This window comes from Varanus komodoensis, unplaced genomic scaffold (genome assembly GCF_004798865.1).
Source record: "Varanus komodoensis strain SLA01 unplaced genomic scaffold, ASM479886v1 scaffold1, whole genome shotgun sequence".
Lineage (NCBI taxonomy): Eukaryota > Metazoa > Chordata > Lepidosauria > Squamata > Varanidae > Varanus > Varanus komodoensis.
Window position 1 is genome coordinate 120,104,456 of NW_025335268.1, and position 16,446 is coordinate 120,120,901.

Genomic DNA, 16,446 nt, shown 5'->3' on the forward strand with positions numbered 1-16,446 from the left:
TGCTCAAGGATAGGGACTTCAGACTGCCACCTCAAGCAAAGTAACTAGGTTCATTATCCTTTCTGCTCAGACATAGCAAGAAAACTTTGCATCAAACTTAATGCCTCTCCATTATTTCATGAGATACTAATTTCTTCCACTCTAAACCAGGCAGCAGAGCCCTAATCAGGGATTGTATCTGGAGCAGGTGAAGACTGAAGCAACTGTATGGTTCAAGAAAAAATACCTGGTGAAAACATGATTAGGTGTATGGTTTTTCTTGGGCAGGAAGGCCACAATGCCCAGACATCATGGTTTATTGTAGACTGCCTTGAAGTTTCTTCTCATAGTATATCCAATGCAAAATGATATCTCTCTTTTCCCTGCCCCTGCTCTAGATAGTCTTATCCCGTTAATATAGGTACCAGACAAGCAGTGAAAGCACTGCACCTCTTGTTCTTCTCTTATTCCAGTCACCTTTTTAATGAAATGGGATACACAGCCATTAGCAGAGTAGGCCATGACCAGGATCGATTCATACATGAATGGCTATCATGTTATTCACAGAGCACTATGATACATTGAGTAAATCAAAAATTATTCCTAGGCTGCTTTTAAGGGTGAAGCCTCTCCGTGTTAACTAGAGCATTGTGAACCAACTGTCTCAGGCATGTTCCACGTTTTCATAATTGCAGTGGTCACAGATTTCACAGCAAAATGCAATGCACAGCACCTGCTGCCTGAGAAGAGCTGCAGGGGAGTGGAGTGGGAGGAAATATATAGGAAACATTCACACCATGTGAACTATCCCTAATAGAATTCTTAACTTGAGAGAGCTTTTCAGTGGGTGCAAAGGCAGTAGAAACAGAAATTATTTCCAGATGGGAATGATCCAAGATCCCACAGGTCTTCCAGTCACACAGCTTAAGTGCAAAAATATGACTATGCTTCTGAAAGAACCTCCCTCCCAGTTTTCCCTCTTGCTGGCACCCAAGAACAAGGTCACTCCACATCTTAAAGAAGGGACACTGAGTACCTCATACCTCAGCACTGCCCACATCCCAGGTCCCTGCCTGAACTCACACTGATGGGCATGTTGGACTGTGCAGACCGCTGTTGCCAGGTCACAAAAAGGTTCTCAATCTTCATCTGTTTTTCCAGCTCTGTGAAAGAGAAGCAGAAGCTGAGAGCAGGAGCAGAGCCTGAGGTCCTTCCTCACCTAGACTCTCCTTTTCTGACTCACATGTCTTGCTGAACACTCAGATTGTCACACAGATACACACCACTGCAACAGGATACTTTCAAGAGGGGCAGCACATGCCGGTCCTGTTTTATGCCATGCAACACTGGGCCTCCTACCCCTCACCCCTTATGCTCCTACATCCAACCCCAGCCTTACTGTTGATTGTCCTGCTAAATCCCTCCTCCCTGGCCAGTGCCCATGCACAGATTTCCAGGCATCCCAGTAAGTCGAGGACACCCCTCCTTGCCGCAGCGATGGGAACACTTTCTCATAATCCCACCCTTCCACTTACCTTTCCTCTCAATGCTTTTGATTTCCAGGAACTGAGTTCCATGCTGGGCCACACGGTCGAGGGCAGCCATTTCTGGGGTGTGAAGGATGGGTCGGTGGACCGAGACATCCCGAAGGGCCTCATCAAAGGGTACCATGTCAGGAGGAAAGTGCAGAGGCTGCAAGGTGCGTGCAGAGCTGCTGAACCGCCCCTGCTCTTTGCTTGGAGGAACGCTGGAGCTCCGGATCAGGGTGTCCACCTCCAGTGTGGAGTTCAGGAAAGGGTTTGGTTCCTAGACTCAGAGGGAGGCAGCAAGAGGTGGTCAGGGGCACACAGTCAGAAAAGGGTAGACCCAGGAATGTGGGCGCAGGTGTACCTGTTTGCTGTCCTCGTGCCAAGGCATGTCCGTGTAGCAGTTGTGATGGAAGAGGCCGAGCTTCTGGCTGAGCAGGCAGTGCACTACGTGGGCACGGGCATTCTGCCACTGCAGCAACCGGGTGAGGGAGCTATTCAGCGCACTGCCCAGGTCCACGGACCAGTTATAGGTATAAAGCTCCAGCTGGAAGGGAAAGGCGGCTCAGTCAACCCAGTCTCTGACCCAGGCTGTGAGCACTCCCACGTTCCAGCTGGGCCCAGGGAGTTTGCAGGGGTCCAGCACGAACCCAGCCGGACACATACCTTTTTGTCAATGATCTCCATGAAAAGGAATCTTTGCCGGGGGGCCACGTCACAATTCTTCTCTGCAGGGCCAAGCTCAGTGGCTTCGAACCGCTGGAATCCTTTGAGGGCTAAAAGAGGCACAGAGGAGACAGGAAAGAGTAGGTTTTCTGAGATCTCACCTGGACCCAGGGGCAGTAACACATTTGCCGCTTTCCCTGTGAGTCACCTTGTCCTGTGCTGTAGCGCCACTGGTGGAAGCTTCGTCCCAGCAGGGTGAAGTGTCGAATGGCAGCTGGCCGAGCGCTGGTGCCTGGCGTCAGAGAATATGGCACAAAGGACACCCCTTGAGGACCGCTGGAGCAAAGGAGGAAAAGTTACATAAAGGTGCTTTAATATCCACTGATCAGGGTGGAGAACTTGAGGCTCAGCGGCCAAACCAGGCTCTCTGAAATTCTTCAGATGGCTTGTGTCCCCTTCCCTGGCCCCAAGCTCCTTTCCCCAGTCTTTCTGTCATCCTTTTCTGGTGGCCTTCCAGCTTTTCTGCAGTCTCCCCCCACACCACCACCACTCTAAAAGCCTGACATGCTTCTGTTAAGTCTTAGTTGCTGGACAAAAGAGGTTGAAACTGCAATATGCTGGTATCATTTGTGTTTATTTGCATTTTTAGCTCCACCCACCTTGTCTTCAGCCTCACTCACAACTGGGACATGACCCCTGAAAACTTCTCCAAAACTGGAATTTGTCCTCAGGCATGAAGAAGTTGCCTAACTCTGCTAAGCCCCACAAGAATTCCTCCCATCCACCGAGCCAACTAAGGAGGCCGTCCAGCTTCAGCACCTACCTGACTTTTTCAAACACTTTCACAGAGGTGTCACTTGCCAAACTAGTGACTAGGTTGACGAACTCATGCATGATGGAGGAGAGGAGGAAGCGAGAAACGCTCTCTGTGGCACATTGTTGCACGGAGGGACACCCTGTGAAGGAGAGGAAATACCAAGCGGGGAGGATTTGTGTGAACTGTCCCAAGAACGGTTCTTGGATGTGGCATGAACAAATAGAATACCATCTTCCCTGCCTGCCAAACACTTTTTTCAAAGGCTGGGAGCGAAATCTGATGTTTTGTAGCAGCATCTGTAAGAGCCAGTCATTTGGAGAGATAGTAAGGGCTGCTTGCTGCTCTGAATCAAAATATCCAACACAGAAACAAGGAATGGAGACAAAACCTCCCTGAAAAATCAGTACTGAGTGCAAGCTGTGTGCATGCACATCTGGCAAAGAGGAAATGGGAGCCATGGAGCTTGGCAAAGCATTGCATAGCTCTACCAAGACATTTTCCTTTTCCTATATTCTGGGTCAAAAAGCTGCAAATTTGGTCGTCAGAGGTAAACACCTAATATAAAAAGTTTTGCTCTGACCACAGTACTCAAGTTATAAACCTTTAAGGTATTTTTGAAGAATAGGGGCAGTGGAGGGGAAAAGGAGCCAGCAGGCAAGCAAATGGCTGGAAGAAAAGAACATTGAAGAGTTCACTCAACAAAACTCAAATACCTTGGCCATATCTATCTGGATTTATTCTAGTTTCTGAGCCTTTATTTTAAGTATGTTTGCAACTTTTCCTGTCTTATTTGAGAGACAGCATGGGAAGGTCTTTTTCTGTCAAGATTTTAACATTCTTCATGAAGACCAAAGTTCAGGCAGAATCTTTTGACACTGAGATAAACTGGGAGCAACTGAGGCAGTAGCAGAAGGCGGTACAGACTTAGCTACTTACCTAGGCGGTTCATGAATGCCATCCAGGAATGGCACGTCTGACTGAAAATAGGGTGTAGGATTCCAATATCTCCCTCCTCTAGTTGGCAGGCTCGACGTCTGTGAAGAAGATATCTGTCACTCAGGGGAGGGAGAGAGAATATGGGGGGCCCCAGAAAGGGGGAACCAGTTTCCCATCAGAAATCCTGTGTGATCTGCACATGGCAGTACCAAGTTTTTCCTTGCTGTATGCGTGGCAGACCCTTTCTAGGGTGGGGGGGGAGGACAGGAGCTTTATGTGCAGAAGTTGTCCACTCCAGCCAATGAAAAGGCTGGATTTTGCATGGAGAAATTACCCCCTTCCCTGTTTCCCTGGAAAGAGAGGTGAGGAAAGAGCTGGGCTGCTGTGCTTGCCTCTGGCTTTGGCCCTGCTCCACTGCTGAAGCCATGCGCTCCTGGCTCGAAGGCGGCTGCTTGACACTTTCGGTCTTGTGGCGGCGGCGGGTGCGACTCTCCTCAGGCCGCTCCAGAACAATGTCATCTGTGGTCTTGGGGCTTCCTTGCTCGACCATCTCTGGTTTGCTCTGGGAATCAAGGCAATGTACTAAAGAGAAAAGCCTAGGCCAATGTGTTTACTCCCCATGGTCTCTGGCTCAGACAGCTTCAGGCCCTGACTCCTTCTGGTCTAGCAATTTTGCATTACACAGGTTTTTGCTACAGTTAGCCTTTATATAGCACTTTTGCTACGCTGAGTATTTATACAGCACTTTCACTATGTTCAAAGACCTACATATACTGCCACAGTAATCCATGAGTGCAACCTTGCAAACAGGTTTGAATTTATCCCAACATATGATTCACATGGAATAGATTTTGTGGCTAAGGATTACACCTTCAGGCAAGAGCTCCCTCATGGAGACCATGAGAGAGCATTTTTTAAATGCTGTGCCAGGTCTGCAGAACTTGCAATCACCAACCTGGAAAAACACCTAAGACGACAATAAGGGTACAATAAGTACCTGGCATGCCATGGCACAAAAGATGACTAGCATGGACTCGGGTGTCCCAATTTAGTGCTGGCCTGTGTTTTATTACACTGGTGCTTTAATTCAAAGTTATTTTCTGTGGCTCTCCTTTCCTTTTTCACACGACACCCACCCCAAGTCCCACTACCATCTTTCCACAAAGTCATTACCAGCATGTCCCAAAAGCTGCGTCGCCCCATCTTGCTGGTAGGCGTGATTGGCTCACCAGCAGCCACACTAGATCCCGTGAAATGAAGGGAGGCTGGACAGACTCTGCCTGCAGCAGGCCGCGTCAGCCCCTTTGTTTCAGACATGGTCCGGCGGAGAGTTCCTGAAAACACAGTGCCCATCAGAACCACTGCTGAGATCCACACTGCTCGAGGACAATCTAATTCATCAGCTATTGATCCTTTTTCCCAAGCCCAGAAAAGACACTGTGATGAGTATGGGCCCTTCCATTGCTGCAGCTGCCTTCTGCCTCCTTGCTTACACAAATCTGAAGCAACATGGTTCTTGCTGTATTGGAGGCTGCACTGACCCCAGTGGGATATTTTTTGCTTCATGTGTCAAGTTGGGACTTCACAAAAGGCAACAATGCCTCTGTGCTTTTGGCAAGGGGCCTCAGCTCAGCAGCAAAGCATGTGCTTCCCATGGAGAAGGTCCCAGGTTCCATCCCTGACATATTTAAGTAGGCATGGGGGGGAAAGGGTATTCCTGGTCCATGTGTAGACAGTACTGAACCAAATGGATTAACGATTTGTCTTGGTAGGAGGCTGTTCCTATGAAGCAATCACCTGCAGGCCATCACAGACTTCCACCGATTCTATGACTAGAGGCTCAGAAGCTGGAATTGTGCCAAAGCCATAACAGCCTCTTACCAATATTCCCGGGATCCTCTAGCTCGGTGGATGATGGCTCAAGACACAATGGATTGGGCAGCACATGGAATTCCATGAGGGCATCACAGAGGGCATGGCGCAGAGCACTGTGCAGCCTCTCAGAAAGCTGCAGCAGGCTGATGTTCCCCTTCTCCCAGATATCAAGGCGTACCAGAGGGCAGAGGGCTGCAAGAAAAAGTCAGCATCATGAGGAAGTCCCTTTGAAAAGGCAGGGGCAACACCGTCCACTCCCAAGTTAACACCAGCGGCCACCTAAGTGCCCAGATATGCAGAGCCTTTCTCTGCCCATAATTTGCCATCAGTCCTGGAGAACAGATAGAAGTCCTGCCTTCCCACCTGGCTGTGATGTGCCAGGTTCAGCCTGGTACTTGCTGACAGCAGTCAAGCTCGCAAAATCTGCTTCCTGAAGAAATGATGTGCTCATCAGGGCAGTGGGTGGCCTCACCCAGCGAGTCAATGAGAGAGGATTTCCACAGTCATCCACAAAGGACAGGGCAATGCACGCAATGCCTGCAAGGGAAGCGAAAAACCTTTGCTCTAATCTCAAAGACCCCAGTCCTCCATGAATGCCAACCTGCTAAGGAGACCACAGCCTTGGGTGCTTGTTACAGATACACACAGCCATCCTTGGGATGCAACTCAGGGAGGTGAAAAAAAATCTATGCAGAAATATGATCAAGGGCAGGAAGGAGTGGAAACCAAGAGCTAAGGAAGCCAGCACGCACATGGGGAAATAAGAGACCTTTATCCACTAGGAGTGGGCGGCAAGCTTTCACCTGCAGGAAGGGGGGCATCATCACAGAGTCAGCAAAGCCCAACCAGCAAAAGCATCAAGGAGACAGAAAACTGCCCCTCTCTCTGGATATCATTCCCTAGTCCAGAAAAGAGTAGCACACCAGCAAGCAGGTAAGCAGCTCAGTGCCTGCACTGTGCCAAGCGCAGGTTCCAGCTTGTGCTGCAGTGCAGAGAGACAAGTCCAAGGAGTCCTTCTGGAATTGGGGGGATCACATTATCTGAATTAAAGAGGAGACACCACTTGCATTCTTCTGTTTCTCCTGACTGCCAGTATGCCACATTGGCATAGCAAGAAACAAGGATCATACTGTGCAGGCACAAACTTTTGTTGCCATCTTCATGGCAACCCTGATAAGGAGATGTGCAAGGATTCAACTCAAAACAGCATCAGCTGCCCTCTAACAGAATTCTAGCATCTAATTAGGAACAGACACCAGCTGTAAACAGAAGTAGAGAGTGGGCATCTTTGCATGTCACACCAACGCACCCTGGCTGTAGGCCAGGGTGGGTTGGCTGTCATGTGAACTTGACAAGGAGGTTCACTACAGGTTGCTGGCCACCTCTTCCCTGCTTGCATGGACATCCCTGGGGACAAAGCATCTTTCCTACCAAAACCCTTTTCTAAATGCCACTAAAGAAAATGAGCTTTAACCTTAACTGCTGTCAAAGTTCATTAAGCCTGCAAATGGGGCTGCTTGCACTTTTACATGTTCTTGAGGTGCTAGAATCTTGGGAACAAGCCAAAAGCCAAGGCACACTTGGGAACACATCAGCTCACTATAAACCCAAGGATCTTGCTGCAAATGGAGTGAATGAACTGCTGCCCCCTTTATGTGAGCAAAGATCATCCACACTTTTAGTTACACCTGACAGCTCACACTCTGAATGTAACCAGATTGTGGGGGAACTTACCTTCTACCTCTGAGGGGCAGCATGGGTACTTGCTGGATGGTGCAAGCAGGTACCCTCCCCTGCAGTTCACCCACCCAAGGCTCCCCATCCCTGCCCCTCTGCAACTACATGTATGGGTAAAATGGTTTTTAAAATATTTTTCTACAAGTATTTGCATAACTTTCTGGGTCCAAAAAAAAAAAAAATTAAAATTGCCACAAAATAACTTTTAAAAACATATGCCACTGGCACTCGCTAAAAGCCAGTGCCACCTGACCCCAAGTACCACCTGCGTATTTTGCAATCAGCTGGCCCTGAGGATTACCTGGACCTTCCATGGAAAGGACAGAAAAGATACTTCGTAGTCAATTCCCTGTACCCACAATAGGGTCAGTCATCTAGGTTTAAACAACATGAAAATCCATGGTGAGTCCCACAGCAGCCAATGGATTACTGGGGCAACTTGCTGCCCATGAAGAAACCACCCTGGGGAAAATGTTCCTGATTCACAAAGCACAACAACCCATAATGGAACCAACCCACAATGGGTTGTGTACATGAAGCTAGTCAGACTCTTCCCTTAAGCAGGTGGCTATTGCATCAGCAAAGTTATGGTCCGAGGCTGCTATCTGCTCTTCTCCTGCTGATGCAGGTGTTGCATGGGAGGGAAGGGAACACTTGCCGGATTAAGCCTGGAGAAAAGAAAGGAAGCCTACTCCAGGCACGTGCAAACCTCAGCAAGCCCCTTTGCTGTCCATAAACTCTGACTTCAGACACTGCCTGAGCTCAAGTGTGCCCAGCATTACCTTGTTCCCCAACCTGATGTCCTCCAGATGCTCCAGATGACATCTTCCAGCTTTCCTGACCTTTGGCCTTGAGGGCTGGGTATGATGGAAGTTGAAGTCTAAAGACTTTGGAAGGCACCCTGAGGAACTCTGACTCAGCAGCCAGATGAGAGCGAGGGAATAGCTACCAATGGCAGCTATCAGTCGTAGAATCCTAAGGCTGGAAGGGACCAGGTCATCACAACATTCACCTGCCTAAATAACTCCAGGCAGCTTTACCTCAGCCAGCAGAGAACCTCCCTAAAAAGGCAATTGTCCTTCTCTCAAGAAAAATTCCTACTTGATCCCAAACATGGCCTTTACTTGGCCATTTTCATAGGGAACAAGCTCTGCCTGCTGAGAAACTTAGCAAATTACTAAAAGCAAGTTCTGTTCCCTAAATGTACTAAAAGCAAATGTACTAAAAGCAAATTCAGTGTAAATCCCCAAATGTTCAACAGGACCAGAAATCTCAGTCTGTCACCAGCAATGACAGTAACTCTTTTCTAAACTCCAGCATTGGATGAGAGCAAAACCTTTACCAACCCTGATCCTCAAAATGAAGCATCAAAACATATTGCTTCATACATTCTTTGTTCCCACAATTTTTTCTAAGCAGACAACTACAGAGGTTTGCACACACTGCAATTTTATAAACACAGAAATAAAAGAACTAGAAAGGAGATTAGTTCCTTATACTGATGTCAAAAATGAATAAGGACATATATCACTTGCAAATGTATCATTTCAGAAATTAACAAAAAATGACCATTTTTCTTCATGACTTAGACAGGTCTGACAAACCTTCTGCTCTCCATCCCAAATCTAACAACAAATACACAGCCATGAATTCCTATACTGATTGCAAATTATTTAACTTAAGCAACAATCAATTCCCGAACAACTTTGGTGGGGGCCTTCTTTGGGGCCAGGACAAAGGCTGATGGCTGGGAAAGATTTTCCGGAAAAGCACTGGTGGCAGAAAAAGGAGAGGAAATGTGGGCAATACAGTAGACATCAAGAGCAGAAGCCAAAACCACAGCGGGCACAAGATCAGGATGAGGATGGGAGCAGCACTGGAAAAGGTCAGTGGATCACTGGAATCTGCAGGAAACTACCTTGGAACTGGGAAGGTGGAAACAGGTGCTGCACGAGATCCAGCATGGAACCTACATGATAGAAGAAGGTTCAGACATACTTTGAGGTGGTGTGCTACCTACACAACCAGACCACAGTGCAGGTGGAAAGGGAGGCAAGTAGATGACAGGATGCACAGAGATAACACACACGAAGAAATAACACAAAACAGCCACAATCAGTTGTATCAGATGGTGACAAGTTTCTATCAGTCCATGGACTACACAGAACATGTTCAAACCCTGCCTCTCTGTTCAACCACCAAGTGCCCCACCTACAGGTCATTCCATTCCAGCCCACCCCACTATGGATTAGTTCCAATAAATGTGTGATCAGCACTGGGCAGCAGCCATCATCACCGCACAACTTGTAAGGTCTTCTGGGGGAAAACTCACACACTGCTCCGGTCACAGCACTACCAGTCACACATGCCATAGTGGTTTGGCTCACATCAATCCAGCATCTGCTGGTTCCTGGGTGCCCCACTTAACCATACACATGCCCCAGGTTGCTCCTGTCCCTAGAAAGGATGCCCAAGGCTCTCTCCATCCTTAGGAATAGGCAGTAGAACACAGTGAAGCTGGTTACCTTTGCCACCAGTGCCCTGGCCTCCGGGCTTGTTGTACAGGTAGAGATCCAGGTCAGGGCTGCTACTGCTCTGATGGAAATAGTGCTGAAAAGCAGGGCAAAAACTGTTAATCAGACTAAGGTTGGGATACGTCCACTCATCAAACTGGACAGTAGCCTCAGGAGGCTTTTAAGAACAAAGGTTGTGGGGCATAAAATACAGTGAGTAATAAATATATGAAATTGGAGCATTTCTGGAAAAAAAAGTTAGGCTTGGACTTTTCTCCCAATCCAATAAAAGGCTGCCATAACAGTAGAGCAAGCATGTGCTGTTAACCATTTAAAAATCCTCTACATAATTGGCTTTCAATGGCTAGAATCAAAGTAATATGACACTCCCAGATATTCACCTCCTCATTCATTGGATAAATTCCCTCAGTACTCGAGAAGGATGAATGCTGAAGTGGCTCCAACAACTGAACAGCACTGAGCACAGGCAACCACTCACCTTGAAGTGGTTCTCCACATTGCTATCCGTGTACTTCGGTGTGTGCAGAAAGATCAACAAGTTCTGGCGGAGATAGCAGGCCACAGCTGGGAGCCAGGGCAGGCAGGCTTTGGGTAGAGCAAACTGCAGCACTTCAGTGGGTGGGCTGCCGGGAGGCTGTATGAACTGCAGGGAGAAAAGCAGGTCACTCTCTGACAACATGAGCATGCAACAGCCCAGAAACCAGGAGATCTAAGCCAAGAAATCAAAAGTTTGTCTGGGGAAAAGAACAGACTGGACTAAGGGCAAAGTACAGCCGTTACCTCCACATCAGCCGGGGTGAGCTTGCAGTTCCTTACGAGCATAACTGTGATGATATCCAAGGTAGCCTCATCCAGGCGCCTGCGCAGAACCTTCACTAGCTCATCTGTGATCTCAGGTCCTGCATGAGCAGAAAGACTGCAGTGAGAAATCTTATTGCCTCCTAAATATGCTGAGCCACAGGTGTGCGTCCTCTTGCAGGACAGTCCATGCATCCCTCTTGCATGTGCTTCATAGTCCAACTCCAGGAAATGGCTTTTGAAGCTCTGCTCACCATCCCCTCACTCCCTCCTCAATCTCTCTCTCTCTCTCTCTCTCTCTCTCTCTCTCTCTCTCTCTCTCTCTCTCTCTCTCTCTCTCTTTATTTATTTAAAACATTTCTATGCCGCCCCCATCGCAACAAAGCCTCGGGGCAGCTCACAACATAATTGAAAACACATAAATAACACTAAATACAATAAAGATTTAAAAGCCCAGTAACATCTCGGCTAAAAATTTAAAATCCTATAAATACATAATAAATTAACAATTAAAATAAGATTTAAATAAAAAGGTCTTAGCCTGGCGCCGAAAAACAAATAACAACGGCGCGAGGTGGACCTCTCTGGGGAGCGCATTCCATAGGTGGGGCGCCACCGCAAAGAAAGCTCTCCTCCGGGTACTCACCCTCCTAATCTCATTCATGGAGGGTTCCCGGAGAAGGGCATCTGTTGCCGATCTCAAGGGGCGGGAGGGCATATATAGACGCAAGCGTTCCTTTAGATAACCAGGTCCCAAGCCGTTGAGGGCTTTATAGGTGCTAACCAACACCTTGAATTGGGTCTGGACTTCATTCGGGAGCCAGTGAAGCTGATGGAGAACTGGGGTTATATGAGAACAATGCCCAGTCCCTGTCAGCAACCTGGCAGCATTATTCTGCACCAATTGAAGTATCTGGACCGTCTTCAAGGGTAGCCCCACGTAGAGTGCGTTACAGAAATCTAATTGGGAAGTTACCAATGCGTGTGTCACTGTCGCCAGGCAGTCGTTCTCCAGGAAGGGACGCAGCTGATGGATCAGCCGAAGCTGAAGGAAGGCGCTCCTCGCCACCACCGTCACCTGAGCTTCTCGAGACAGCTCAGGATCGAGGAGCACTCCCAAGCTGCGAACCCTGTCCTTCAGAGGGAGTGCTACCCCATTTAGGACAAGGCCCAAGTCCCCCATCCCGAAGCCCAATCCACACACCAACAGGACCTCTGTCTTGTCTGGATTGAGCTTCAGTTTATTGGCCCTCATCCAGCCCATTACCTCGGCCAGGCACCTGTTCAGTACAGCCACTGCCTCACCTGGATTGGTGGAAATCGAGAGGTAGAGCTGGCTATCATCAGCGTACTGATGATTCCGCAGTCCATACCTCCTGATGACCTCTCCCAGAGGTTTCATGTAGATGTTAAAAATAGCAAAGGGGACAAAATGGACCCCTGCGGAACTCCATGGCATAACTGCCATGGCGCAGAGCCATAGTCCCCCAGCACCACCTTCTGGAATCGGCCGTTGAGATAGGAGTGGAACCACCGCAACGCGGTGCCTCCAATTCCCAATCCCGCTAGCCTATCCAGAAGGATACCATGGTCGATGGTATCGAAAGCCGCTGAGAGGTCCAGGAGAACTAACAGAGACGCACTCCCCCTATCTTTCTCCCTGCACAGGTCATCATACAGGGCGACCAAGGCAGATTCAGTACCGTACCCAGGTCTGAAGCCGGACTGAAATGGGTCCAGATAATCAGTTTCATCCAAGAGTGCCTGGAGTTGTCCCGCCACCACCAACTCTAGCACCTTTTCCAAGAATGGGATGTTGGCCACCGGTCTATAATTGGCGGCCACCCCTGTATTCAGGGATGCCTTCTTCAGGACTGGCCAGACTAGCGCCTCCTTTAAAGGGGCAGGTACCCTGCCGTCTCTTAAAGAGGCATTGACCACCTCCAGGATCCAGGTCCCAATCCCGTCCTTGGCTTTCTTGAGTAGCCAAGATGGGCAAGGGTCTAGTAAGCAGGTGGTAGGACGTACTTGTCCAAGCACCTTGTCCACATCATCAGGCCACAGCAACTGAAATTCATCCATTAATTGTGGACTCGACGGCATCATTGGCACCTCCCCAGTAGAGTATGATTCAATAGTAGAGTCAAGCTCGTGACGAATCTGAGCGATTTTCTCCCTGAAATGTGTGGCAAAGTCATTACAGCGGGCCTTTGGGGGTGGCACGGGATCTCTCTTTGGGCCCGGATGTACCAGCCCCTGCACCACCCAAAAGAGCTCCGCTGGACGGCATTGTGAGGAGGCAATGGAAGCAGTGAAAAATTTCTTCTTTGCCACTCTCACCGCCACAGCATAGGCCCGATAGTGGGCTCTTAAGTGTGTTCGGTCAGATTCATACCGTGATCTCCTTCACCTATGCTCTAGCCGTCTCCCAACCTCATCCAAGGCTTTCATCTTTCATTTTTGGTTTTGCGACTCCTGCATTACTTGCTGTTTAAGAACATGTGTGTGCGCGCGTCTGTGTGTGTTTTAGAGTGAATTTGAGTCACAAGAGCATGGCCTGGGGTTGGCTTCCCATGAATGGCTGTGGCATATGTCTACGGCAAAAGCCAGAACTCCATTGGAAAATCGTAAAGATGGTATTAGTAACTTATATACAGAGTTTCCAAGAAGGCTGATGATGGACTAAAGAATGGTAACAAAGAAAAAGGCTGCTTCCTCAATCCTGTCCCCACCACAGAATGCAGAAGGTTTAAGAAATTAAGGCAGCAGTGGGCAACATGTGGTCCCCACTGGCCACGGTGACCCCAGCCACCACACAAAATTCAGAGGAATTCCCCAAAATTTGTTTCATAAGATTTTTCTTGCAAATACAATGGTGCCTGGAACTGCTATGACATTCCAAAAGGATCAAATTGAGCATTGTCTGTCTGCAAGCTAAGTCTGATCCTTTGGGTGCTCTGTAGGAAGCCTAGATGCCATCTTGCTTTTTTGCTTGGTGTCTCCCCTGCCCCTACCATCTTCAACATCCAGAGGGGTGTAGCTCAGGGGGATGGAAGTTCAAGGGGCAACACTTAGCCCCATCTTAAGGGCCATAGTTACTAGTTGAAGTGTCTGTCTTACCTTCCCATACCAGAGGGGACAGGTACCTTGCTGGTCCCTGCATGTCTCTCCAACCACATTCCTTTCTGCTTCCTCTGATACTACACTGATTGAGTGTGTTGCCTACCTGCCTGTGCCACTCCATGAACCACTAGCTGGATGTGCCTGTCCACCTGGCTCACGGGCCGAGCTGAATCCACACTGCGGCAAGAGGCTGTCTCCAGGGATGAGCGAGAGCCCTATCAAGAAGATCCAAAGAAGCCTGAGAAGATACAAAGTCACACAAGTCTTCCTAGAAAGTAAGCAGAGCTCATGCGGGGTGCATCTCTCCCACACACAGAGATGTAAGGGTGCGGTGTTCTCTTTAGAGGGAAAGAGACACTCACGCTCAGGTCCTCGATGTAGATGGGCTCCTGGCTGCGTGAAAGTGCCAACGAACGACATGCAAGGCTCTGGATTTCACCTTCCCTGCCTTTCCCACCAGAGGTGGTTTCAGAGAGTCTGCAGCAGTGACAAAGAGGAGAGGGTAAGTCAAGGTGATCAAGACCTATCAGTCATGATGGCCATCTGTGGCCTCCAGCTTCAGGGGCAGCGTGCCTCTCTACGCCAACTGCTGGGAGCACAAGCAGAAGGAGATAACTGCACTTGAGTTGTCCTGTTTATGTGAGCAGACACTCCTTTGGTTTGCTCCATCGTGGCTGCTCTCAGGCTAGGCAAAAAGCAGAAGAGAGAGGGCAGCAGAGGAAACGAAGGGGCCATAGTGCAAGCTGGCTCTTCTGCTGGTGGGGTGGATTTGAGAAACAGCAACATGGATAAACTTTGAGCAACGACAATGAAGGCTGTGTGAGGGTGTTGGGAACTTACCGTAAGTAGAAAACAGATTTGGTTGAACGCTCCTGGTAGACAAACATATTCTTTCTGTTAACCACTGAGAAGGCATTGAGCACAGAGCGCAAAGCTTGGATGGCTGCAAGAGGGAGAGGGAAGGTGGAGGGGTGATTCCCAAATGGAATATTTAGCCCAATGTCAGACATTCAACCCACTGCTGTCTTTAAACATCAAGACATCACTTCTCTCCCATTCATGTTATGTCCAGTATATTCATCCAGCCTGTCTTCATAATGACTGCACTTCCCATTACTGCCATACACACTTTAAATGTGTGTGTGTGATTGTAAGGATGTTAATAATAGCTACTGAGTGTCTCTAACTCCATGCATTTCAAACCAAGCTATTCTTGATCAGGGAACTGCTATATAATTATTTCAAATATGGGCTTCTTGTAGATGGTAGGTAACCTATACTGGGATTTCCTTGGGTTTGTTTGGTTGGTTGGTTGGTTTTAAATGCATGTGATTTCTTAACAGAAGTTTTTAAAAGAAAAATACAGGGTTTTTTGACATTGTAGAGATGAACACCCACTCAAATTTCTAATGAATTCTCAGATTTTCATACTAACAGGATTTCATCCCATCAGGGAAGTTCCCTCTTAAAAAATTCTCTTATTGTTTTTGATTACATGAGTTTAGCTTTCTGGCTAATCTTCCCTATTGTCATCATCCAGAATGGTGTTGGTGTTAGAGTTCTGGGCTGAGAAACCAGGAGATCCTGGTTATAGTTCCTGCTTAGCTCTGAAGTTCATTTTGGGTCAATAATTCACTCTCAGCCTACCCTACTTGACACAAAGAAGTTGTTGTGAGGATAAAATGGGTTAGAGAAGAACTATATAGGCAATCCTGAGTTCCTTGCAAGAGGAAAAGGGTGGGATATAAAAGTAATGACATACTAGCAATAATTCTTGTACTTGTAGCCCACACTTTCTGCCATGGCGCAACACTGCTTAGTCTGTATCCTAACTTAAGACCCTCCTCACATCATTTTTTAATTTTAATTAAATTCCATCCTTTGCTACTTAACCTATCATTAGCTCCAATCCTAAACCTTAATTGGTTCCATCCACCAGCTGGATCTAAGAGGGCACTAGCACACACCATGTGGGAACCCTATAAACCTACCTGCAAATACTCTTTACATCCAGATACTTACCACGTGCAACACCCATGTTGGGACCCATCTTGAGCCGTGAATGGACATGGATGGTGGTGCTCCAAACTGCATCGCAGGCAAAGTGTCCAGGGATGAACTGCATCGTGGCAGCAAGATAGTCACGGGGCTGATAGCTCTCCTCTCCTGGATAGTCTGCACAGGGGAGAAGGCTATTCAGCAAGCCAGCTCTCGAGAGCTGACCATCAGCTAGTCCTTCTAAACACCCCCCCACACACACATACACACTTTTCTCCCACAGGAATATGCATTTTACAAGAGTACTTTTTACAAGAGTAAAAAGCAAATGCATACCTCCAAGGTAGCTGAAACAGAAAACCCATTTGTCCAGTGCTGAAATCTATAGCAGTACAATACCGGCAAAGGACTCTAGTGAATTAGATTCTCTGTTCAAGATACCACAGGTCATCAAAAG

At 48.0% G+C, this 16,446-nt stretch overlaps 1 protein-coding gene across 5 annotated transcripts in view; it reads right to left on the reverse strand.

Annotated features, from left to right (window-relative positions):
* Positions 1 to 16,446, reverse strand: part of SZT2 (SZT2 subunit of KICSTOR complex) — a 76,113-nt gene that overhangs the window by 12,008 nt on the left and 47,659 nt on the right. For all 5 annotated transcript variants that reach the window (XM_044442824.1, XM_044442815.1, XM_044442806.1 and 2 more), the window contains exons 43-60: positions 16,014 to 16,166; positions 14,832 to 14,934; positions 14,354 to 14,468; positions 14,095 to 14,206; positions 10,851 to 10,969; positions 10,549 to 10,713; positions 10,062 to 10,146; positions 6,163 to 6,336; positions 5,806 to 5,991; positions 5,098 to 5,258; positions 4,317 to 4,486; positions 3,925 to 4,022; positions 2,995 to 3,127; positions 2,380 to 2,507; positions 2,172 to 2,281; positions 1,870 to 2,052; positions 1,515 to 1,785; positions 1,063 to 1,142 (exon numbers count right to left, since the gene is read on the reverse strand). In XM_044442824.1, coding sequence (XP_044298759.1) covers positions 1,063 to 1,142; positions 1,515 to 1,785; positions 1,870 to 2,052; positions 2,172 to 2,281; positions 2,380 to 2,507; positions 2,995 to 3,127; positions 3,925 to 4,022; positions 4,317 to 4,486; positions 5,098 to 5,258; positions 5,806 to 5,991; positions 6,163 to 6,336; positions 10,062 to 10,146; positions 10,549 to 10,713; positions 10,851 to 10,969; positions 14,095 to 14,206; positions 14,354 to 14,468; positions 14,832 to 14,934; positions 16,014 to 16,166 — 2,546 coding nt within the window. The remainder of the gene's footprint in view (positions 1 to 1,062; positions 1,143 to 1,514; positions 1,786 to 1,869; positions 2,053 to 2,171; positions 2,282 to 2,379; positions 2,508 to 2,994; positions 3,128 to 3,924; positions 4,023 to 4,316; positions 4,487 to 5,097; positions 5,259 to 5,805; positions 5,992 to 6,162; positions 6,337 to 10,061; positions 10,147 to 10,548; positions 10,714 to 10,850; positions 10,970 to 14,094; positions 14,207 to 14,353; positions 14,469 to 14,831; positions 14,935 to 16,013; positions 16,167 to 16,446) is intronic.